We start from the raw sequence: 25,116 nt of genomic DNA, 5'->3' as shown, positions 1-25,116 counted from the left end.
GGAGGTGGGACTAATCAATTAAAAAATGAGTAGCTAAAGAGCTCTACATTGCGCACCAAGCCGCATTTGCACCAAATAAGTTGGCAAAACTCAAAAAATTTGAGGTAATCAGTTACATAATTTTTTTTAAGTTAAGAAATTTTAAGTTTAAAGCTACAATATGCAAGATTTTTTTGCCGCTAGAGGGCGCTACATTCCAAACAACAACAACGGCGTAGCTTGATGACGATGTGAAGCAGCGTGGAATGATGGGAACTGTCGTTTTAAACTCCACCGTGGATGTAAATCAGTCAGACGGGAATCGAAAAATCATGTTCAAGGATGAGGCTAAGTTCTTTTTTTATAATGACATGCTTTTTGTGGCGAGGGGGGCGTGGTTCAGCGCGGTCTGTAACGGGAGAGAGAAGAGACGAGCAAGTAGGTCAAGTGCAAATGACGAACACCTGTGTCTTATTGCTGTGATCCGTGTGGAGAGACCACTTATAAGCCGCGCGCTGGAACGAGAAAGAGAGACTGGAGAGAAAATTGGACGCAGAGAAAGAAAACCGGTGGATCCGAGCTCTCATTTTTGAACTGTTTTGTGCCGTGGCGGTTGCCACGGTGAATGCGTGTTGTGCGCGACTTTTGTTTGTTTTGCTTTATTTTAATAAAGTACGAGTCCCAGTCACGCCGATCCCTGTCTTCTTCCTTCCTGACTCTTGAACCTCATCACACTTTTATTTCATTAAAATAAATTAACCGCAAGAAAAGTAAGGTTTAATACTAAATCGGTTATCATAGATGTTACTGTATGTCGAATTCATTGTTGTGATAACGCGGCGCAGTTTTACGTGTTCTAAACAATTGTTGTAAAAGTACATTCGAACATACCCACATCATTTGCCAAAATACTGATTAATCTTTATGTATAACACATGCTATATTTATTTACATGGCCATAAACACCAGACGTGATAAACAATGTCAATAAACTAAACACAAATCTAAAGCAATAATACTTCCCTTACATAAACATAACTATTACCGAATGCTACATTTGGAAAATATAAAATTAAGCATGCTTTGTCGACAGAACCAGCTGCAATCGGTAAAGAATAATTGTGTTCCATAACGACTGCACGAAACAAGCTTACGTTTGTTGCTTGATAGACGCCATAGACGCTACAACTACAACTTCCGCATTTGTCCAGTGCTGCGTTCCAGTCCACTTTTAGACACGCACTTGCGAACTTCCCTAAGCACTTCCCCTTGGGGGAATCCCTGCCACCATTTTGAAGTGCGTTCCACTTTGTGAAGTGGACGAGGGAAGTTTATATGGACAGACACTCGTTCCCTCGATTTTGACCGAGGGAGCGAGTCTGCTTCAAATGTACACTTCAGGCACCTATATGTCCCACAATGCAGTATGATTGTGACGTCAACACATATCTCGTCTAATCACAACCACAACAGACAACTTTATGATATATTAGTTATATATATTTTTTATTTAAAACAACCCAAACATGCCTATACATTTGGATGCTGCATTAAACAAATTCTTAAAGGGAAAAAATTTTTAATAATAAATAAACTCAATGGCTGATTCCAAGTGATCAAGGGCTTAGGACGTTCCAATTCAGCCCATTGCAGTTTCCGCCAGTAGTGGGCACTCGCAATGACGTACATCCGAGTGAACGAGACGGAGGGAAGTTAGCGAGTGAAGGGCATGACAGTTTTGGACTGGAACGCAGCACAGGACTCCACGCAGAGCGGAAACCGAGGGTAACGCGGATATGACTGGCGACTCCCAGCTCACCCCTGCTCTAACGCCCCGTTTCCTTGGTTAAAATTGCAATTTTCTCACGATTTAAAAATAGTTGGAAACATTTGGGATATTGTAAGTAATCAACTTAACAAAATATATAACACTGGCCTTGAGATTATGGGATATTTTAATGCAAAATTCTTGCATATTGTACCTTTAAGTAAGCAGAACTTGCAGATTTTTATTTTGTACAAGACAACATCTGACATAAGAATTTAACAGATCACGTCAGTAGGATACTGTTCATTTGTTCGCTACATTTTACTGCAAATTTGTTTTAAACAAGACAAAGTTTGACGCAGGAGAGAAAATAAAAGAATGATGCAGTAACGATAAAGTAAATGTTTCACATTGTTGGCAAATGTTTCAACTACATTGAAAATTATTTTAATATGCAAAACTGTTACCCAATCATAGCAGTGGACGTTTAGTCTTGAATGAGACACACCCATCAAAAGAGAGTGATTGAAAGAGAGGGTCAAAAATAGGATAGAAAATAGCTTCTAAATTAGGATGTTTTGATAACAGTCTTGATAACATTATAAGTAGACCTCAGAGAACATTATATAGAAGATATCATGAATCACTGGACGGCTCAATAAAATATCGTCTGCTTCTAATTAGCAACAGATCCATGTTGTTCGATGATTTTGTATATAGCATCAACTTGACCACTGGACAGAATCATTTGGCTGCGACTTACATTAAAACGGGTTAATTTCACATTTAGTTTTTGTTTTCTTTTTTTAAAAATGACAGATGTCTTGATCCAATCAAAGTTCGGCAGACATGTATGACCACAGTTGCTATGTAACCCAGAAGACACAACCACTGAACTCACATCATGATAATGTCAAGTATCTGAATCAGACCCACCACTGCAAAAAATTACAATACATATCCATCAACTGACACACATCCACTAGAGTGCTGACTATGCAGTTTTTGGTAAGTGGCTACATTTTACTGGGTACATTTGTTAACATGAACTAACAATTAAAAATACTTCTAAAGCATTCATGATAACACTTGATTTTACAGTGTCTTTGTTGCGCGTTACATGTTACTGTAGTAATAACAGTAAATTATGTAAAATTACATGCAACTAAACTAAACCCTAATCCTAACCCTATAGTAAGTACGTTGTTAATATTAAACAGTATCTAAATGCATAATTAGACTGTAACAAGGACATCTTAAAAGAAAGTGTATTCGCATTTATTAATCTTAGCTTCATCCATGTTAATTTCAACATTTACTAATACATTATTAAAATAAACAATAGTATCTGTTAATATTATTTAATGGAACTGAGCTACCAATAATGAACAATGAAATATTTGTATTAATTAACGTTAACAAATATAAAAAAATACCGTAACATTGCTTATTGTTAATGTTAGCTAATGCATATAGCCAGTGTTTCACTTAAAGGGATACTCCACTTTTTTTGGAATTAGGCTCATTTTACAACTCCCCCAGAGTTAAAGAGTTGAGTTTTACTCTCATTCCTGCGTAATGATATGATATGATATGAAAATAGTCCCCAGCTCGGTAACTTCCAACGTGACCGGGACTAAGTTTGTCTATTAGACCTATTTTCAGGCACTGCATCATATCATTACGCCTGCTTCACTCATGGTACGGCAGCAAAATTTCTTGATTATTACGCAGGAATGAGAGTATAGTTCCTAGCTAGCCTGGATGCCAGCCGAACTTAGCCCCGCCCACAACATTTTTAGGTCGGAAAGTTCGGTCTGGACTCGATCCGTTGAGGAGCTATTATGCCCGAACAAAAATTGTTCGGACCAATCATATTGTCAGGGCGGGCTTTATACGATGATGGACAGATGAGCAACGTAATCATCTACGTCACCAACGAGCGCTTGGGTTGAATTCGTTAACAACAAAGACGACAGCCGCTGGAGAATTGAGATTTCACGAGTTCACACAAATAAGTCAGATAGAATAAATGCATATTTGATGTGCTGTCCGAGGAGAGGCTCCGGGCTCGGTATTCGGCCCGAACCCAAAGTACTCCCCCCGTATTCCTGGCTGTGGAAGAACAGGCCGAGAGTGAATGGAGGGATGCTGAAAACTGTCAAGGAATGTTAGGTGAGTTGACAGAGTGAATATATGTTTCCTCTCATGCTGATAGGGTAGCCATGGTGTTTGATGACAAGTTGATTGGATTGATTATGTGAACGTGCTCCTGCCGAACTTTGTTTATGAAACATCATGTGTAGATTCCGCCATCGCGTCTGTTATAGAAGATATCAACAGCGCATTAAAAGAGGAACAGAGAACCGCGATCAAGGCATTTGTCGATCGGAAACATGAATGAAAACTTACTCCGTTGCTCTGATTGGTTGTAGGTCTATCCAATTGAGTGCAGAAGCATTTTCCTTCCTGATTCGGTTGAAACACGCCCCATAATCAAAGCTCAATGGAGCAGTATCAGATTCACATTCTAACTAGAATTTGAGTATGACGACGTCAGGCTAGTTCCTAGCCATATCAGCCTAGAAAATCGCAACTTTACATTTTCTGTTGGTCTTAGTACACGATGTAACTACAGAAGAGTCAAGTTTTAAATAGGAAAAATATCGAAACTCTTTGGTCATTTTTTTTAGAGAGATGCTAATGGTCATGTCCGATTCAATGATCTATGCTAAGCTATGCTAAAAGTGGTACTGCCAGACCCCGAGATCGGCTGAATGGATTCAAAAACGGTAAAACTCAACTGTGTAACTCTGGGGGAGTTGTAAAATGAACCTATTTCCAAAAAAAGTGGAGTATCCCTTTAACAGTTGTGCAACTTTTACATACAATATTTTCAGCATAAAAAACCTGTGTGCATATACAGGTATATCAAATCGTGCTTCTGGAGTGTGTCAGATTGCTGCTGAATCCTAGAACTGCATGCTGGGAAACTGCACCTTACAAATTGGGGTCAGTACAGATTTTGTGGGTGCGTTTACGATGTTACTCAATTTGCATAATTGTTTTAGATATTGGGTGCTAAAAATGCAGACACTGCATGCAAATTAACATCACTATCAGTTCAGTCTTTGACTGAAATTGTGATTTTGATCTCTCACTTCATGATGCATATTTTTCATTATGTCTTCACTAATCGTCATCAACCAAACATTTTCATCAGTAATTTTGTTAATGTGGATATATGATAAAAGAACGGTTTTCAAAGGAATCAGTCAGGATGTGAATACAAGTGTTTAGGTGAGATGGGTGAAGTGAATGCTTACTTAAATGAAAGATTACAATAGCTTGCAAAGCCCATTAAAAAGTTAGCTCAGAATCCCTCTGTCTCCTGTGCCCCATTATATAAGCAGCATATTTTAAAGCTGGCCTCAGATACTGAAATCTTCCAATGAGTTTGCCAGACAACAACATCCCTATCCGGCACCATAACTGTCTGTGTTTGCTTTACAGCTTACAGCTGTTTATCCGGTGTAATGTTCTGCATATGCGCCTTTATCATCAATTTAACTACTAAGTTACCAACTAAATGTTGTTAATTTAACAACATTTAGCATTTTAGGGATTTAAGCTACATAATATTAATTTTTTGGACATAATGGCATGGGAACACCAAATGTTCCAGATAGTTATTGTGGTTTTTTGGAGATACTGTATGTACCAATTGTAACACCAAGGTCTTCTTTGAAGTTATGCCATATTCTTTCATATTCAAATAGCATATTCTAAATATTATGTTAATCATACAGAACTATGGTATCAAAGCAGTGCTTCCCACAGGATTTTGTGAGACTGTGGGGGTTGGACCTTGGTCCCTCTAGAGGGAAAATGTTTTGTATATTTTAAAGTTAAATGCATCAGTCTGGTGCACTTTGAGAGTTGAAAACTAAGAGCTCCAACTTGTTTTCAGTGTCCAAATTGAACAGAGACTTGTATTGCAAGTACCTGGACTTTAAAGGTGCAGTATGTAATACTGACAGCTAGTGGTTGAAATGGCTACAATACGCTGTGTTTTTAATTGTGCCAACTGGCAACCCTGAGGTGTCAAAATACGATTGGTTAAATTGGCAGTGGGTGGGATCACACAGATTAAAACAAAAACAGACATCCCGACACGGAACGCACATTTCAAAGTAGAATAACTGGCTGTGACATTGCTATTTAGAGAAATGAGTATGTGAACTTTGCATGTTTTCTAAATCTCTGCAAACATATGTGGGGTTTTTTTGTGTGCTTTAGTACAGTCAAAAAAATTACATACAGCACCTTTAAAGTGGACTCAAACCTCTTTTTAGTTGTGATATAGTGTCTCAGTCTTCATTAAATTCACAATATACTACTAATAATATATTACTATTTTAATAGAATTGAACTGTAAAATAAATGTAAATAAAAAATGTATGTTTCATAATACTTTACACTGCAGTATATTACAACACTTTGGTGAAAACATCTTTTATTTTGGTGAAAAACTGAAGTTTCTGTGAAAACAGGTTTAAAAACATGTTTCAGTAATGTTATTATGAGAAGTGTGCACCCAGACAGCAACACAGTCTTGGCCCAGATCCAGCCCACATCTGGTACACGTGGATTGGACACCCCTGGATTAGACTGTGACAGGCCGCCAGAGTCTAGATAATTAACTCTTTCCCCGCCAGTGTTTTTGAAAAAAGTTGCCAGTCACCACCAGCATTTGCTATCATTTTCACAAAAGCTTATGGCCCCCAGATTAATTTGTTGTATGAATATCTGAATATGCAATATATCAATAGAAAGAACAGAGCCTCTGATTTAAAATGCATGCATGCTTAATGCATTACTTTTTTTAATCACACTTGAATGTGGGTAAGTTTTATAAAAATAAAAAAAAGCAACATTTTGAGCAAAAAGCTGAGAAAGTTCCATTTTTGTTAAAGAATATATCTGGATGGGATTCAGAATGATGATCAAAACACAGATGGAGTAGATCGAGTCCATCAACACTCCTTAAGCTTCACTTAAGCTTCTACAGCTCGTCCTGGGTCGACATTTGGCAGTTTTGAATTATATGCTGTTTAATTTTGATGATCACGTCATTTTACATATGCTAGACTTGTGAACACTCAGTCACCCAGTTCATCACTGAATATCTTTTACTGTTTCGTTTTGGAGCATCTGGATGTGTTTTTCCATTAGGTATCGGCATGCGTCCAAGTGGCTTCATCCATTGTGGTGAAATGGTGATGTTTTCAACCTCACACTGTGATGTCATCATACTCTATAATCTCTGAGGGTGTCACCTCCCTGATGGTGTTAATCACTGTACTATGTTTGGCTGTTCTCTTGTAAAGCAGTTGTATAATTTTCATGATATACAAGTCTAGACTGTATTCATTCTGTTTTTCTGTTGGATCTTTTAGGCCCATATCTCTTTTAAGCTTAAGCTTTTAATGCTTTGTTGAGTAGTCAGTTGTGTTGAGTATCACTGTGCATGTCCTTTTAATAAAAATCATTCTATGATGCAAGCGCAAATTCTTGACATCGCTCAGCAAACATCTGATCAACTCCATCTTTCCTGCAGATACATGGAGCAGGATAGCACAAGACAGTGAGGAAGTGATTTGTTGGTGATTTTGTGAAACATCTCTTTAAGAGGATTAGGTCCAAAGTTGAAGTCAAATGTGACTCACAGTGGGGATATGGCATGTAGAGCTACTAAGCAAGCTCCTCAGAGATAATTAGGGTGTGGGTGTTGAGTTTTGCACTGTGCTTCACATTTATAAATGACAACACCCTCTGCACATGCTGTTAAGTCCAAGTGGTTCTGTTGACATTGGACCCCATCTTTTTACTTTGGTAAAATAAAGCTGCACATGTTTCGTAGCGGAGAAAATGAAAGCCTGGTTTAGCAGCACGTAGTACAGGCTTGCAGGAGCCGTCAAGTTATTGGTAGTGCACTGTTCAATGTGATTTATCTTGTTCATACATCTAGATTTGATGTACTTGGATTTTCTAACTTTATGAAGAAATTGTGAGTCATGGTTGCATATGCAAAAGTTGCTGCCAAGGTTGCTAGGCTGCTAGGCTGTTGCAATGTGGTTCCATTCCATTCAAAGGTTTGGGGTCGGTAATAAAATTTGTATGATCACATGATCCTTCAGAAATCATTCTAATAGGCTGATATGAAACAAATCTTATATTTTTTATAAAAGTTAACAATAGTTTTGCTGATTGATTTTTTTTTTGTTGGAAATGTCTCGGTTACATATGGTAACTCTCGATCCCTGAAGGAGGGAACGGAGAAGCCTTGTCGAGACCGACGAATAGGAATCTCGCTAGACAGGCCAATCTACTTCGAGTGAATAGGAATATAGGAATCCCTACCAAAGGGCCACAGCTGCTGCACCCCATCCAGCGCACTGTGCAAGCCTCTACCCCTTCTTGCCTGGAAGGACGATAGGAGGAGGCTTACACAGAGTGTATCTGTCACTGTTGTTCCGTGATAACCCATACAGTGAGGCTATTGGACAACACTGGGAAAGCGTGCCCTTTCTGTTTAGGAAGGAGAACACTGCGGAAGCCACTTCTTCAAAGAGTTATGTGGGAAATACATATGGACTAGCCTGAAGGTTGTACTACATATGAATAGTGGGTGACTTAGCCCAAGGGAAAGACACAGGCTTCCGTTAGGAGCCGCCATGGAGAATATACACGTCAGCGAGAAGAACACCACTCGACGAACAGGTTCCACTTCAGGGTGTACACACGTCTCGTGGACGGCGCCCGTGCAGAAGTGATGGTGTTAAGTACCTCTGGGGGTAAGTCACCTAGAACCTCCACGTCCCGTCCAGGGACCAGACATGGAGTTTCCAGAGGTCCGGACGCGGGTGCCATAGGGTGCCCGGTCTCTGAGTCAGAAGGTCCTTCCACAGAGGAATGGGCCAGGGAGGGACTGTCACGAGGAGCATGAGTTCTGGGAACCAAGTCCGGGTGGGCCAATAGGGAGCCACCAGAAGGACCTGCTCTTCGTCCTCCCTGACTTTGCAGAGGGTCTGTGCAAATAGGCTCACTGGGGGGAAACGCATATTTGCGGAGGCCCCGGGGCCAGCTGTGTGCCAGTGCGTCCGTGCACTGGCAGTGTTCCCTCGGTCAGGGAGTAAAACAGCTGGCAGTGGGAGGTCTCTGAGGAGGCAAACAGGTCTACCTGAGTCTACGCAGGGGAACGGTCACCGCAAACACAGACAGGAATGTGCACCTGTCTGCGCACTGTCTCTTTCTCGCTGGTACCAGCTGTGAAAACAGCCTTTGAGCGCTCACACCTGCACACCTACCAGCTGTGAAAACAGCTTGTTTGCTCTTAGACAAAACAAAAAACAGAAAACAAAGAGAGAGAAAAAAGACAGCACGAACTGCTGTGATGTAACGCCCGCACCAAAGTGGATAGGTCCTGAAGAGGCTTGAAGTTTCACAAAGCTGATTTGTTAGGTTTGAAGAGAGCATCGAAGTGCTTGGCTCCGAAGCAAAAAGCTGAAGTGCAATCGCACCTGCTGCTCATTATATACCCGCGCTGCGATGCAACATGACAGCTGATGCAAATGATTGCACGCCAATGTGTATTGGCTTGTTTTAGTTTCACGCAAAGTATATTGGCCTCTCTAGCGAGATTTCTATTTCTATCGGTCTCAACGTGGTGACCGAATGAAGGGGAACTTTGAATTGAAGTGAAGAAATTTCAATATAACAACATTAATTTTGAATAATGTAATGCATCCTTGCTGGATTTATCTCTTTAAAACAAATTCTTAGTATCAGTTTAAAAAAATCGTAGTATCAGTAACCAGTGTATTGTATATTTTCTGAACAACGAGACCTGACTGTGCCCTGAGAAAAGTTCATTACATCTCCAACAGTCCAAACCGTATTTAAAAGTCTATGAACAGCATTGTGTATGGGATCCTGTTCTTAGATGAACTCTTTTTCTCTGTGGATTTGACCTGCAGTCAACTGTATAGTCAAATCATCCTCTGCATAAGTAGCATAATAACATACAAGTCCACCCTAAAGACCTTCATATTTCATTTCATGCACATCCCCAACTGGGATATAAGATATGCATTTACTCTGTTTATTTGCTTAGCCCAGGAGACCCAGCATGCAAAAGGTGGGCTTTGACTCGGTCTGTAGTTGTTCTCCGTCCAGACGAGGATAGAATAATGTTTGAAAGAAGCACGGAGTGAAAGCAAATACATGCTATAGAGACGAAGCCAAGTCTAACTGCAACATTTGTCATTAACGTTCATGATAAATGTTTTAGCAAAGCTGACTTTTGTTTTACTAAACATTACTAAATGAAAATATGCACTCTTATATGGATAGTTTATTCAAACATTATCATAATTTATTGAACCCTCAAGCTGTTCCAAACTGTATGTTTTTATTTCTACATATGACACAAAAGGAGATTTTTTAATAAACAAAAATGGATAGTGAGCACAAGCTCCAAAAATGACAAAAAAACTCTTTGAAACCGAACTGAACAAAGATCTAGGATGTCTATATCCATGCTGTGTAAAGCTCTGTCAGTGTGAGCCTGGTTTTCATTTCCTATCAAGCTGTAGAATAAAGCCATATTCATCCTTTTATTTCTGCTTTTCATCACCTAAGTAAAGCCAAGTCATATTGAATTAACTGACAGTTATAATAGCGATTTAACAGATTGCTCTGTTGGACTGTGAAAAATGAATCAAGAAAAGTCAGTCTTTTTTTAAGCTTCGGAGTCATTGAGTGTGTGCTCATCTTTAAAACGAAATTAAGTGGAAACAGCAAACTCTTTGCAGATAATTACCCTGTTCAGCTCTAAACTCCCCAACTTCCATCCACTTTTCACACATATTCCCAACAACCGCATCCTACTCACTCACATTACCAACAACTCAAAAAGCGTATACAGTACTGTATATCTGTTTATCCAAATCATGTCTAATCCCAACTGCTCAAAACCTTGTATCATTCCATTCCTGTTCACAAAGCAAACAACGTTCTCACACCCTTCTAATGTTGCTCCTTGGGCAAACAAAAACCAACAATGCATGTGACCAATATTTTTTCCCAAAAGTTACATACAGTACATTCAAGATATACAGGTATGTGTTAATAGGGAAGTGAACCCATGATCTTGTCAATTATAATGCTATTCTTTACCAGCTGAGCCACGGGAACGGGAAAACAACAGTAATTCTTGGCTTCTAATAACACAGAATTTTTTCATTTTCGTTTAGTTACTGTGTAAAATAAAATACTTGCAAAGAAATGGTCTCTGATAACCTGATAAAGAAACAAATTGTTCTGTGATACAATAAACAATGAACTAAGTGTCTTACCTTGTCTCCTGGTTGTGGTCGCATGATGGACACTCGATCATACCCTTTCTTCAGAAGTACCCACAATGCGTCCAGTTTTCCCTGCACATTAGCACACACACACACACACATCAAATACATGAAAATTAAGTTTGAAAAAGCAAGTGTGCTTCTGCTGTGCGATTCAGGTCTTTTTTGACCCTCAGGTGTTTAATAACTTGTTCCTCACGTTGATCAGTCACTAAACTCTGGGAAATGGGTTTTATTAACAAAGAGATTTCCTGAACTTAACACCCCACATGTGGACTCTCTGGCTCATTATCAGATGAGACGGATAAAGCTCAAAGCCATAGTTTAGACTGAATCAATGCTTCACTATCTGCCCCAGGGTTATTAATATGAAACCGCATTCTAATGTCCCTCAGCCTTGACCCAACTTCCAAATAAAGTCAGCCAACTCTCATTTCACAAGAGCTGCTGTCGTCATCAAAAAAAAGGGGGGGATGTAACAGAGAAAATGAATGGGTGAAGGAAAGAGAAGAACAGAAGAATGTCTAGGAATATTTAAATGTAAAGTTTGGTCACAAAAATCTGATCACGTTGCCTCTCTCCAAATAAACAAATAAAAGGAGATAGAGATGAACAAATAAAAAGGGGATAAAAAAAAAAAAAAAAAAAGAACAGACCAAAAGTATCACCGGGGGGATGGGGGGGGGGGGGGGGGCTTTGGCAATGCTCAGTGCTCTTGGACGGCAGGGGCTATGAGAGTGAGGGAACTGAGAGAGGTGAAATGAGGGAAACCTGGTTTTGAGTGTAATGAAATGCTGACTTCGCAGGCCCAGTTTCTTGGAGGTCACCACAGTTTCTGGTCTGTATTACAAATCCCCAAGCTATGATTCATAGACGCTTGATTATAAGCATTGACATCTCAAGTCATGATTTTAGACATATTAATTCAGCAGGAGAGCTGCATGGTGGGGGGCTGCTCATGTATAGCTGTCAGCAGAGTGAGTCTCATCTATAGTCTTAGTGTTCAATGACTTTAGACTAGGTTTTTCCTGGTCAGTGGCGGAATTGTTTTCTAAACCTGCAAAATAGCACCAGGGAACGTTTGCGCTGAACCGCTCCCGGGAGCGGAAGTTAATTTCCTAATTTACCGACGTGCGTCTGTGGAGGGAAAAGTCCGCTGTGCGTCGGGTGCAAAATAGGAATGATACATGCGTCGGTGTACAAAGTCAATTGCGCTGGGTGCAAGATAGGGCCCTTAGTGTTCAATGGAACACAAATAAACTATTTTTTACAAACATTCAGTGTTTTTGTCCATTCATTGAAAGTGATTTGGGCCAATTTTGTTGTTCTTCAAAATATCTTCTTTTTTTTTTTTGTGCTTTACAGAAGAAATCAATACATTATCTACATGCCCATAACATAGAAAACCATAGAAAACTCATAGAAAGAGACTATGGCGCACCTTGTGGCTAAGACTACAGCACGTACAGTAGGTATTATAAATTTCAGTCTGACACAAAACACGGCAATGCACAAATTTAAACGTGTAGCTAGATGCATCTGCAGTCACATACAGTGCAATGCATAAGTGAATACACCCATGCTAAAGTTGACTAAAAAGAGGAATAAAAAATCATATTTTGGAAATTGAACTTAATGCCTTAATTTAAAAAATTAGGAAAAATCCAACCTTTAAGGACACCAATTTTCTTTTAATACTTAAAAATAAAAATCTGCCTGCCTCTATGGGAATTTAACATAGGGGTGTACTCACTTATGCACCATATATTTTAAGGAAGAACATTTATTTCTTTACGATACATTATTCATTCACAAAGAAAATTGGTGTCCTTAAAGGTTGGATTTTTCCTAATTTTTTAAATTAAGGCATTAAGTTCAATTTCCAAAATATTATTTTTTATTCCTCTTTTTAGTCAACTTTAGCATGGGTGTATTCACTTATGCATTGCACTGTACTTATGTAGAGTATGTCTTGGGCCTTATTCAGTACTCAGCAACAGGGCCCATCCAAACAAACAACACTGTGAGCTGCAGTCGAATACCAAAGTTACATACTTTATGCAACATTCCTCTATAGGCTAAAATCTGAAGTCTTTGACCGTTAGTTTGACCTGCTCACCTACAGCCGATAAATGCGATCAAATTTTAGAAGATTTGACTCTCACAGTCCTGCAGTGTAACGTCTCCGATGACGACCGTCAAATGGTCTTCGTTTTTCAAGAAAAATCATGACCAAAATTAACGTTAGAGATTTCTTTGTAGCCACCATTTCAATGGTGCTGCAGCTCACTGTCACCGAACGTGTCATTGATTGATGATGTAAATTGAGTGTGTCCGTTTTTAACGCATCTTGATTGTCGTACAGTCTGACATTAATGACAACTGAGATCTTACAGTGTGACAGATTACATCGGGGATCATGTTCGTACAGTCCGACAAGGAACAATCGTAAAGGAAATGGAAAATGGCATCGCTCTTTACAACGTTGGACACATAACGGTAATTAATATGATTAGCCCTTTGCTTGACTATGTTATAAATAAGCTAATAATGTGTTGCTAATGTTACACAAACCATGTTCCCGTTCGCCATCTCAAGAGTCAGACAGCTGCCTTCTAACAATCAGCATCCTTAGAAACACTTTGAACAACTCAGAACGTCAGTGGAGAAAGGCATAGTTCATCATTACATCGTAATTTACATCATACATAATTCACCCGCTATATTGCTAAGTGTACCCGTTTTTTTTTATATCAACAAAAAAATATACTGGGATAACCTGGCTTCTCTTGAGACTCCACTGCTTCAGAGCTGTCCTAGTAATGATATGCTAAAGCCCGCCCACATGTTGACCTGATTGGTTACAAGGTAGTTTGTGACGTCAGAAACGCCAGCGATATCAAACCGCATTTTTCAAACTGCGTCTTTAGTTCACTGCAGTTTTAAAGAGAAAATACTCAGCAATGGTGCTGACTTATGAATTTGCACATGGTTTGTCTTAAAGCATATTAAAAACATCACACAGACATATAAACAACATTAAAAACTTGATTTTCACCACAGGGGGACTTTAAAGTTTAGAATTCATGTGAATGTTTGGGCAAAAGTGGTCAACATTTCTTGATTTTTTTTAACAGTTTTTATCACCCTTTTACCTTCATTAGTTAATTTTGCAGTATGACAAATGTATTTTTTTTAAGATACAAATATTCCAGTTAATATGATCTCATAAAAGCAGCACACAATAATTATATATGTATCATTCTCCACATGTAACACCGCACAACATGTTAACTTCACTTGAGTTTTTCATATGGACGATCCAAATGTCCCTTTAAAACATTTTTGTTCAACACAATTCTCAATGCCATTTCTCAACACAAAATGCTTTTAAGTTTTAGTTAAAAAGTTTTAGTTCTGTACCCTCAGAACACGCTATTGTTCTCACCTTTATAGGGGAGTACCATTTGCGAGGGCCTGGTGGTTTCCGCATGCCATTATTTAGGATGCGAGAAGGTGGAGCTTCAAACTCTTGTTCAGGCATCTTTACCCTTGCGTTCTTCGCCTTTTCCAGTTTAGCACCCTCTTCGGTCGAACCTTTCTCACCCCAGCGAACCTGAAAGGATGGTGATGATCATGTTATCCAGCATGATATAACAATGATCTGAAGAGCAAGAACATCTGACCTTCTCCAAAGAGTAGATCACATGACAAATTTGATTTTATTCTTATTTTATTTTATTTGTATTATATTAGTTACTTTAACTATCGTGTTATGTAGGGAGCCGTTCATGAAAGCTGCGTTTGTTTTTTGGGATGGAACGGATTACTTTGCCATCGAAGGAGAAGAGGAGCTAAATATCAATTAGACATTGAACCTGATTTATAATAGTAACACAAATTGCTTTCAGAGTTGGGAGGGATACCTTTAAAATGTATTCCGTTATAGTTACAACTTACTTCATAAAAAAGTTATTCAGTAACGTAATCCAAGCACCACAATATGAAAGTAATGTAATCTGATTACTTTTGGATTCCTTCAAGGTCACGTGTGTAAATAAAGTCAAAGTAAAAAGCAATAGTCAGGACTAATTGCACATGCAAACATGAGTCATGACTGGCAACAGAACCAGCTGTTAATTAGAGATATGCGGATCAGTTCTAACATCAACCGTATTCACTGTTAATATAAATCATCCACCCGCCGCCCACTCGAACCTATGATTATCTCTGATTTAGATATCTGCACCCGGTCGTCACATTGTGTTTTACTGTGAAATGAGAGTTCCATGTCTTTTTTAAAATCAACACATTGATGATTTATCTCTCAACCACCAGCAATTAATTGGAATGTTATTTTTTTATTACTTGGCCCGCCCACCCGGATTATCTGTTGTCTCCACGGATATGATGCAATCCACTCATCACTACTGCCAATATAGCGTTATGTCAAAATACTCATTTATTAAGTGAAACCATTGTAATCCTGATAGTATTCCCAATTTTATGTTTTTATTTTTTACAAAATGTAACTATAATCTGATTACTTTTTTCTTTTTTTTAACAGTTACCACATTTTCTTATCCTGATTACGTAACACCGTTGCATGGATTCAGTTACTCTCCAACCCTGATTGCTTTCAATTATTGATGACATCATAGCAGCAGGCACAGCAGGTTCAACATAGTCGTTGCCTGTGGCATCAAGATAGGGGGGTGATCCTTTTGGTTAGGGACGTATTTGTTTTGGTGATTTTAAATATCAACAGCGAACCAGAAATCGGTTACTGCTCCTTTACATCGCCTATACTCTGCAGTGCTGGTAATTTAGGGAGAATGTTTGACGGAAGGAAGGATTCCAATCAGCAGATGAGCTGTATAATGTACACACGCTTGTTGTCCTCAATTTAAAGCTACACTGTGTAAGATTTTCTCCCATCTAGCAGTGAAATTGTACATGACTACCAACTGAATATTAGTTTCTAACCCCTCCCATTCCGAGGGTGTTTTAACTCCTATGGTGGCCGGCTTTCAAATCTGCCGGCAGTCGCAAGTAATCTCCCCCTTGCATTCGTCACGGCGCCACTGAGTGAAAAAGCGCGAAAGGCGAAGCTTGAATTTCCAGGTATGTCCCTCTTTGGCTAATGTATTCTCAAGATGGAGGCGCAACATGGCTGCCGCCATTCGAGTGACTCGCTCGTATGTATTCTGAATAGCAGATTATACGCTTACGAGAATACTTGATTAGTTGGTGGAAGTAATTACACATGAATGAGCACATATAATTTTGAAAGAACAAAGTGTTTTTTGCTAAGAATCAACGTAAAAAATTACACAGTGTAGCTTTAAGTCCTGCTGTGATTGTTAACTCTGATACTTTACCGGCAGCTATTTGTTGAAACAGCTATTTGTTGGTCGGGACACACCAGTTTTTTTGGGCTGATTCAGCATGTTGAATCAGCGTTGGGGCGTCGTTGAGAGAGAGAACTCTGATTGGCTGTTTAGCTAGCGAGTTTTTATGTAATTTTATGTCATCTTACCTGAGCACTCAAATCCACAGATATTTTCATTATAACATGAGCCGACTGGAATGAAGAAAGTGATCAGCCTGATTGATATTCAAAATGGTAAGCAAGCGCTTCTTTGTTTAAGGTTTTTACATCTGCACCCCTAGTTTCGGTTTCCCTTTTTGAATGATGAAAATAGACTATTGATACCTGCTGATATAGACAGATATTTACTTACATGCAGGCGCAGAACACGTGCTGGTTAACAGTGTGTTCAAGGGCAGTTTTTTTGCAGAGACGCAGCTGACGAGAGGCGACGCTAGTTCTTTGACGTCGGCTTGGTGTGTCCCGGGCTTAAGGTGGTTTAGCTGGTCTCCCAGCTCAGTTAAGCTGGTGTTCAGATGATTAAGTTTAGCTCCAGTGTCCAAAACCCATCTAAAACCAGCAAACTAGACCAGTCTTAGCAGACAGCTAAGACCAAGAAACCACCTAAAAGTAGGCTGGATTAAACTGTTTTCCCTTGTTTTTATCATGGCATTTGTAAGGTGTTGTTAATGAGGTTTGCATAGTAGGCTACATTGTTTATTTCAAGCTTATTTTTGTGAATGCATCTGACAAACATTTTACTTTCCCTTCTGTATTTCCTGTTTTTCTCCACAGTTGTAGGCTTTTATATTCACTTTCGGCAGCATTGCTGACTTCAATTATGACGTGGTGAAGTCTCTTGGCAAGTAATGTAAACAACATTGGTTTCATTCCAAGTAGAGGAAAACTGTCAACTGGAGATTTACAGACAGAATCTATCACCGTTAAGAAAAATACTTAACCCTAGGTTCCTCAAGAGACACGACCCTCTTCATCTGGATGAAAAGCATCTGTTAAATGACTGAGTGTGCACTCATTTAGTGGCTGGTGTCCTCTAGTGAGTAATAAAACAGTTGTTTACCTCCATTCTTTTAATGCCACCAACTCCTCTTCCTCCATAGTAGGACGCGTCAACTGTGGGCCACTTCTTCTTCGGAGTTCCATCCTCTTCATCATCCTTACACAGCAAACGAGACAATGAACAAAAATAGAGCTCAACCGGCAGACTGCAAAGCTATTCTAGTCAAGGACAACAGGTAAAGAATTGTTTTTTGGTGCAAATTACTAAGGTAGCCAAATTAAGAAGATGCCAAAATCCTCATCTTCGAAAACCAAGAACAAAATTACACAAGGTAAAAATAAAACACAACCTAGACAATATTACGTAGGGGTTTACAGGTTTCATACTAAATCTGGTTCTCAGTTCTCTCTACATTGAGAACTGATATACACATCTTGTTTTGAATGAAACAAAAACACTATTGTAAAGATTTTTTTGTTTGTTCCACGAACATATTTTTGTAGTCACAGCATTTTCCTAAATGAGGTGTGACTCACTCTTTTAAAACATGACTTTTTCATTTATTGCCTCTCAGAAAGGCACGAGCAATGCCTTACGCCCTCCCTAGCTCTTCCTGATCCAGTAAAATAAGTTCAACTTGGCTCACTCAAGTTATGACTTTATTTTTCCAGCTATGAAGAAATTGAACCCTGTTTAACAATCAGTCCGCGGGATTTGAACAGCCATCTTTTATCAATGCCTCTATACTTAATCAAAAAGTTTAACAGCCGTCCCCTCCCTTCATATTTCCGACCACCCACTTGATTCCCCATAACATTTTATATCCTGAAAGTTTAGTGTAACTTAAAGAAACCTTTGGGGAAAATTCCCCAACCCACAGCCATTCCACATTTAACATTCCTACGGTCTTACAAAAGTGACATCACTAATGAAAGATTTAAAAAAAAAAAAAAAATTAAAAGCTATCATATTACAGGTCTTTAATAAGGACAGACTGAACTAATTTATTTTAGCACAGCAGAGCCAGCATGGTTAAACAACAGCCTACAAAGATCTGGATAGTTTTATAGAGTCGAAAGTCTCTCCCAAAGTTCCTGTTAAATAGCTGAATCATTCTGGCCTTCAGAAAGAGTTTGTCAAAATAACATTGTTACAAAATAACATCAAAATTAGACTCTTTTTATGGTCTTAATACACAATTTTCATGTGTGGATTTGTACATTGAGACCCCTAGGGATTAATCATATAATCCAAGAAAAATAAGAGTTAAATAAGACAAACACCATAAACTCTGCAGTTTAGGGTGATATAACGCCCCTCCGTTTACTTCACGGTCTGGTCTGAGTTTATTTAAACGATAATGACCAGCTGGCTATGCGTTATCCCACTTATTACACAGCCACTTACCAGGATACTTGTCATCTTACTTGCAGATAACCTACAGGCACATTTTCTCAGTAATAATGTATTAATAGTAATCTGCAATCCAAGGTACTTGTCTTTCTCTGTTTTAAGTTCTCTCTTTTCCAGCTCTTTGTGTCTTTATGACAGAAATACCATAATTACGAGATTCCGACTTGTAAAAAGCATTCATGTCCTTACAAAACTCGTAATTACATGGCATGAACACTGCAACTAATCGGGACCTTGTTGGTCAGACAAAATTTTCATTATTTTTATTTTTTTATGCTGACCGTATATAGTATATTCAAATTTAACAATGTATATTAAATTATATTAAAGTTTGAAATATACGGTCCTTTGAGGCAATTTCTATTAGAGTTTCTATTAGGACCATTCTAAGGTCCCTTTTGTCTTTTTTTTTTTTTGTAAATAAACAAAAATACTTGACTGCTCAGTTCTATAATTGACCAATCAGAATCAAGTATTCCAGAATGCCATGATAAAGTGCTGATATTTAGTACAACAGCACTAGAATTTCAGTGTTTTTATCACACCACTTGACTGTGCTCATTGCGTTCCCGACCAGAGTACATGAGCGGTGGCATGATTATGCTTTGAGCAGAAAGGGGAAATCTCCTTCATGCTGGTCCACTGATATTCTGTTCCAGACCAGCTTTCATTCTGTGTGCTGCTTTGTGGAAGGCAAACCTTGATGCTTTGGCTTCTTCTGGTATTATTTTTTGTTGGCAGGGAAGAAATAAATGACCTAACTAGCCAGTTTAGAATAAGATGCTGCTTAAATAGATTGTGACAATTGTGTGGCAATAACCATAAAACAAAAGTTCTTACCGTACTATCTTCCACTATTGGTGGTGGAGGTTCATGGATAATCTAAAGAGAGAAAGAGAGAGAGGACAGAGGATGAAAAGATAAACAATCTCACATGAGCCCACTCATGCTGGCATGTCAGACCACATGCTCTCCAAAGTAAAAAACAAAAACAAAACAAAAACCTTTTTTTTCTTCCACTGACAAGTCAAAGGACCCAAGTAATGTGTTCAATGTGTGCCAGAAAATCAGGTTACACAAAAACACATGGCTAAGGAATTGCACCCCTCCCCTCCTCTTTTTCAGTGTGTTTACAAGCAAGTTTAAATGACCTAAAAATCTGGAGCCCATATCTAAATGCTTAAAGGCAGAGCTCAACATTAAGCTTTTCCAGGTACGTGTCTTTCAGAGTAATAAAACTGATTATTTACTTGTCCAGAAGTCCCTTGTACAACAACATCTTAACAATACAGTACAAAAATACCACCAGGAATATAAAGTCAACCATATAATCCGTTATTTATGCATAATTCAGCTGACCATTCAGTACTGCCATGTGAAAAAAAAAGTTATGTCTTCCAGCCCAAATGAATGTTCCTCTGGGTACGGATCACTGATCATTATAATTAATAATAATAATAATAATAGTAATAATAATAGTTTTATAATATAATTATAATAATTGTGTTATTATACTGTTATATTGATTTAGTAATAAATAAAATCCTACCCTCCTTAGACCTCAAGAAATTCTGGAAAGAAAAAAGTTTGAAAATTCTGAAAATTAAATAGCTTGTTGCATTATGACATTACTTGTTATCTTTTTGCAAAACTTTGTGTAGTATGAGGTTAGCAGACTAACCGGTTAGTGTATTCTAAGCTATCAGCTAATTGGAAAACTGAAAACACACAAAAAAGATCGACTATTTACAGCTTTGGTTATATGACGTGACATGCAATATATAATTTAAAAGACATGAATTGAAGTTTAAGACAGCATCAGTTAAAAAAAATATTGTGGAATTCCAAGTCAGGCACCAAGTAACCAAAAGAAGATCTTTGGAAAACTAATATTAATATTGCTACACATCTAGTATTTATCCACATGCAAAAGAGCACATGTTGGTATTGTTTTGAAACTCATCTGGAATTCTGGGAATCATGTTAAAAACATTTCAAGGATAGAGACATTAAAAATTCCAGAGTGTAGTAATAATTCCAGCTCTTTGCTTTCTCTTTGGACTGAAGGGGAAATTATTTGATTAATTGAGTGTTTGTGGTCTCTTTCTGTGATTTAGTGTTGTGTGTGTTTCTTTCAGTTCTCGTCTCTTTTTACATGGTTGTTCTGTTCATGTTTCTAGTCCTCGGAGTTCTTTGATAAAATTAAAACTGCTGCTATTAGATCCGTTCATTCATATTTATTTTGCAACCATAGTAGACAGAAGGACAGACCATCTAGCGGCAGTTCGTATCCTCCTCCTCTCCCAGGGGGACAGCACCCTCGAGAGAAACACGCAGGCCTTCCTGGATTTATGCCACCTTGTCCACTATGACGACGACAGCCTGTATTTGTATTTCCTCCAGGAAGCTTTGTTATGTGGGTCCCTCTTTACCATGGGTGAGATGGAGGAGGATCGACACACTACAGACCACACTGTGCACTTTGTGCCACCTGCCATCACATTGTCCGTCATTGAGGAAATACTGGAGGAGTATGAGGGGAGGGAGTCGAGAACCATCCCATTAGCTAAGGCAAGTGTGGATGACCTGAACTCAGTCAGGAAAACTGTTTGTGAAACTCCTGCCTGCACTGCCTCTCATCAGCCCTTCGGCTGTTCCTATGTTACCAGCTCGGTGCTTCGTGGATCCGCCTTGGGCTGATAGTTAGCCAGCTCAGCCTTGGACTGTCGACCTGTTTGTTCCGCCTAGAAACTCCGTACCTGTCACTCCACCTCGGCCCGTTGACATGTTGGCTCCATTGTGGCTCCTCACTCCCTCAGCTCCACCAGGGACCATCGTCCCTACGGCTCTACCGGACTTCCTCGTCCTTACGGCCTCACCATGGTCATTCGTCACTCTGCCTTCACCATGGACTTCCGGGCCTTCAGCTGCCATTCGTCCCTCCACCCCTTTGGCTCCGTCTTCCCTCCGGCACCACCTGAGCCCTTGGGTGCACCAGCACCGCCTCAGTCCTACACTGTAAAAAAATTCTAACCTCCCTAACTCAAAATTTTCTAGTGACTGATAACATCTAAATTTTTCAATTGGCCCGAGTGAAATTCTGTAAATTATAAAATTTAATTTACAGATTTTCACTTGGGCCAATTGGAATTTACAGAATTTCACTTGGGCCAATTGAAAAATGTAGATGTTATCAGTCACTAGAAAATTTTGAGTTAGGGAGGTTAGAATTTTTTTTACAGTGTACGGCACCCTGGCTTCGCCTTGGCTTCTCGTCCCCCCGGCTTCGACTGGGTCTCCAGGACCTTCAGTGTCGCCCGGACTCTTTGTTTCTGCCTGAGTCTCCATCATCATCGGCTTCATCTTGGTCGGTAGTCCACCTGGTTCCGTCTGCCAAGTCTCCACCATAACTCCTCACTCCCTCAACTCAGCCTTGGGCTTTAGTCCTGGGGTACCTGCTAGGGATTCCACCCTATTTTCTCCAACCATGATCTCTGCCCTGGTTCCTCCCATTGTTTGCACCACCATGGCCCCTGTGCTTGTCCCTTGTGCCTGTGCCCACCTCCTAAGCCCGCTCTTTCCCTCCTCTGTTGGACTTGTTTATTGTTCATAAAGTTGTAATTACCAGTGAGAAACATTTTTTTAAGCCCCCAGTTTCCGAGTTAGGGTATAGGCTGTCAATTAAGGAATTAATGGTAGAAGGAAACTGTTATTGAAAATGTTGTCATGAATGTTGATGTACCATTTAGTTTTATACACATATATTCTGCTGATGAAGCTTATTTTAATACTGCTCATTTAGCTACAGTAGTTTAAGACAAGCTTGTGCAACAAATCTGCCCAAAAATGATTAAATACAGATAAAGTAAAATATACTCTTCATTTTGTACTGCTACAAAGTTTCCTGTCTTTGTTGAGATATTAAAAAAAAGACTAAATTAACCAACACATTCATTTTATTACATGCAAATTCACTTTTTCGAAAAATGTTTATTTGTTTGTTGAAACTGCCCAGAAAGACTTGAACACAGCATGGGCATATAGAGTGTGTTTCATATACTGGCTATCCTACAGTTAAAACAGCTTTATTTATTAAAGAGGAGGCATTCCAGTTTTGTCGCATTGCAAATATAGTTCTGTACCTCCAGTAAAATGCTAGCATTAGGCTACTTGGCAATCGATAGATCTTAATGCAATTGAGAATGGGCACTATTCCTGTTATTTCAAAGGTCAAATTATAATTTTATTTCCCATGGTAACACAGGATAACATTTCCCAAACAGAGCCGTGCCCCCTGGAAGTTCCCGGAGAGATTTCAGGTGGCAGACAGACAAGTCTTTTTCCATTTTTTTGGTCAAGACTTGTAAAAATATTCATTTCATAAGGCATTTTGCCGAGCAGGTTTGAACTTGACTAACACACATGGTTTTTAAAATCTAAAAGAACTTGTGTTAATAAATAAAGCCAAGCTATTTAAACATAGCAATAAGCTAATGTTAATTTGGTCCATGATAGCCAACAGTTGGTCTCCATGGAAACTGATTGTGGCTGAGCAGGATTTTAGTTGGTTTAGCTGGTTCAACCTTCCATGAACTTCACTCCAGAGCTCCACACTTTTCTAACATGGCAATGACTCATTTGTTCTCTTTTCCTGTTGTGACTTTCCAGACAAATTCCAGACATGTCTAGTTCTTCTGATATTCCTCAGTTGGATCTCACTGACAGTCTGAATTATTATATGTCCCTCAGAAATCAAGAAAAAGGCCAGGCTAGGTTCTCAAGCAGTGAAAGCACAATGTCCTGTGGAAAATGTTCAATCTCTGTAAGATCTATAGGTCAAATTGTACCCTACGGAAAACCTGCCTAGACCAGGGGTGTCTGATGCTATCCTGCAGAATATCAACACACCTGCCTGGAAGGTTCTAATTAAGCCAACACCTTTATTTTCTGGTTCAAGTGTGTTTAATTAGGGTTAGAGCTAAACTCTGCAGAAAGGTGGCCTTCAAGGAGCAGAATTTGACAACTCGGGCCAAGACCATCGCAGGTTCTGCTGTTGATTATCTTAAATTACCAGTCAGAACCATTTTATTGACCAGTATAAGGTATAATTTGGGCACTTTCATGCTGGTTTTGACTTGTCACCATTATGGCTACATTGGTCAAGCTAGTTTACCTGCAACAATGACCTTCTGACCAGCTTGTGCTAGTGTACAAATAGGCCAACTAGTATACAGGTAAGCTTTTTAGCACCATTGTTAGTGCGTCTGCCTTTGACCAGATGCAATGGCACTGTGACACGGATGGGAGTGAGGTTTAAGAGGGTGACACTGTGTCTATGCTGGACACAACAAAGCAACCATTGCAAATTAATTTGTCCTTTGTATCACAAGAACTGCAAATGCTTTGAGTATGTCAGAAATATAATGGAGCATCAGTATACAGTCGGGGATTTGTCGTGTTGCATGGCGCTCTGCCCAGTGTTGACAGCATCACTTACTATAATGGGTTCTTTAGTTGTTGTTTTTTTGTTACTTTGCACCGCTCACGTCTGTTGTAAACAGTGTGAGTGCAACGAAGGCCAGCTGGTAAAAGCTGTGCAGGTAAACTTAAGAGGCACGCTAGCAACTGACATTAGAGGCTGCAACCTTGTTAGTGCACCCACCTCCCATACCAGTTAACGCTGGTTTGATTCTCGCTCTGGGGTGCGTTTCCCAAAAGCATCGTTAGCCAACTATGGTCGCAAGTTCTGTCGTTATCAGCATAGTTCAATGAGTCTGTGTTTCCCGAAACCATAGTTTTAACGAACATCCACAAACAGCATTGCAAAGTTGTGTGGTTGGAACGACAGCTCTCCACCTGTGGTTAGAAGCATAGTTTCTTGTTTGCATGACATCTGGACTTGATAAATCCTTATTTTGAGCAAAATAAGCAAGCTGACATTCAGTACAATCTGTATCTTTGATTTGGAATACATACAAATGTAATTTATGTCGATTAGTTTGTCAAGAGACAAGAGACATGAGACATGCGTACATGCTCTAGTACGTAAGGACGAGCCTATGATTGAATCTGGAAATAAAGTAAAATAACTGAGAAATAGTCCTCAGATGCCATGTCCGTAATTTATAGCAAAACA

General features: G+C 39.2%; 1 protein-coding gene across 1 annotated transcript in view; it reads right to left on the bottom strand.

The window, feature by feature from the left end:
- Positions 1-25,116, bottom strand: part of antxr1a (ANTXR cell adhesion molecule 1a) — a 71,423-nt gene that overhangs the window by 8,964 nt on the left and 37,343 nt on the right. Inside the window, exons 14-17 of the mRNA XM_084389394.1 lie at positions 19,821-19,862; positions 17,628-17,723; positions 14,624-14,791; positions 11,167-11,247 (exon numbers count right to left, since the gene is read on the bottom strand). Coding sequence (XP_084245520.1) covers positions 11,167-11,247; positions 14,624-14,791; positions 17,628-17,723; positions 19,821-19,862 — 387 coding nt within the window. The remainder of the gene's footprint in view (positions 1-11,166; positions 11,248-14,623; positions 14,792-17,627; positions 17,724-19,820; positions 19,863-25,116) is intronic.

Source organism: Rutilus rutilus (assembly GCF_951802725.1).
Source record: "Rutilus rutilus genome assembly, chromosome: 19".
In the NCBI taxonomy this organism is placed as follows: Eukaryota; Metazoa; Chordata; class Actinopteri; order Cypriniformes; family Leuciscidae; genus Rutilus; species Rutilus rutilus.
The sequence above is the reverse complement of the archived record's forward strand: the minus strand, read 5'-3'. Positions and strand labels throughout refer to the sequence as shown.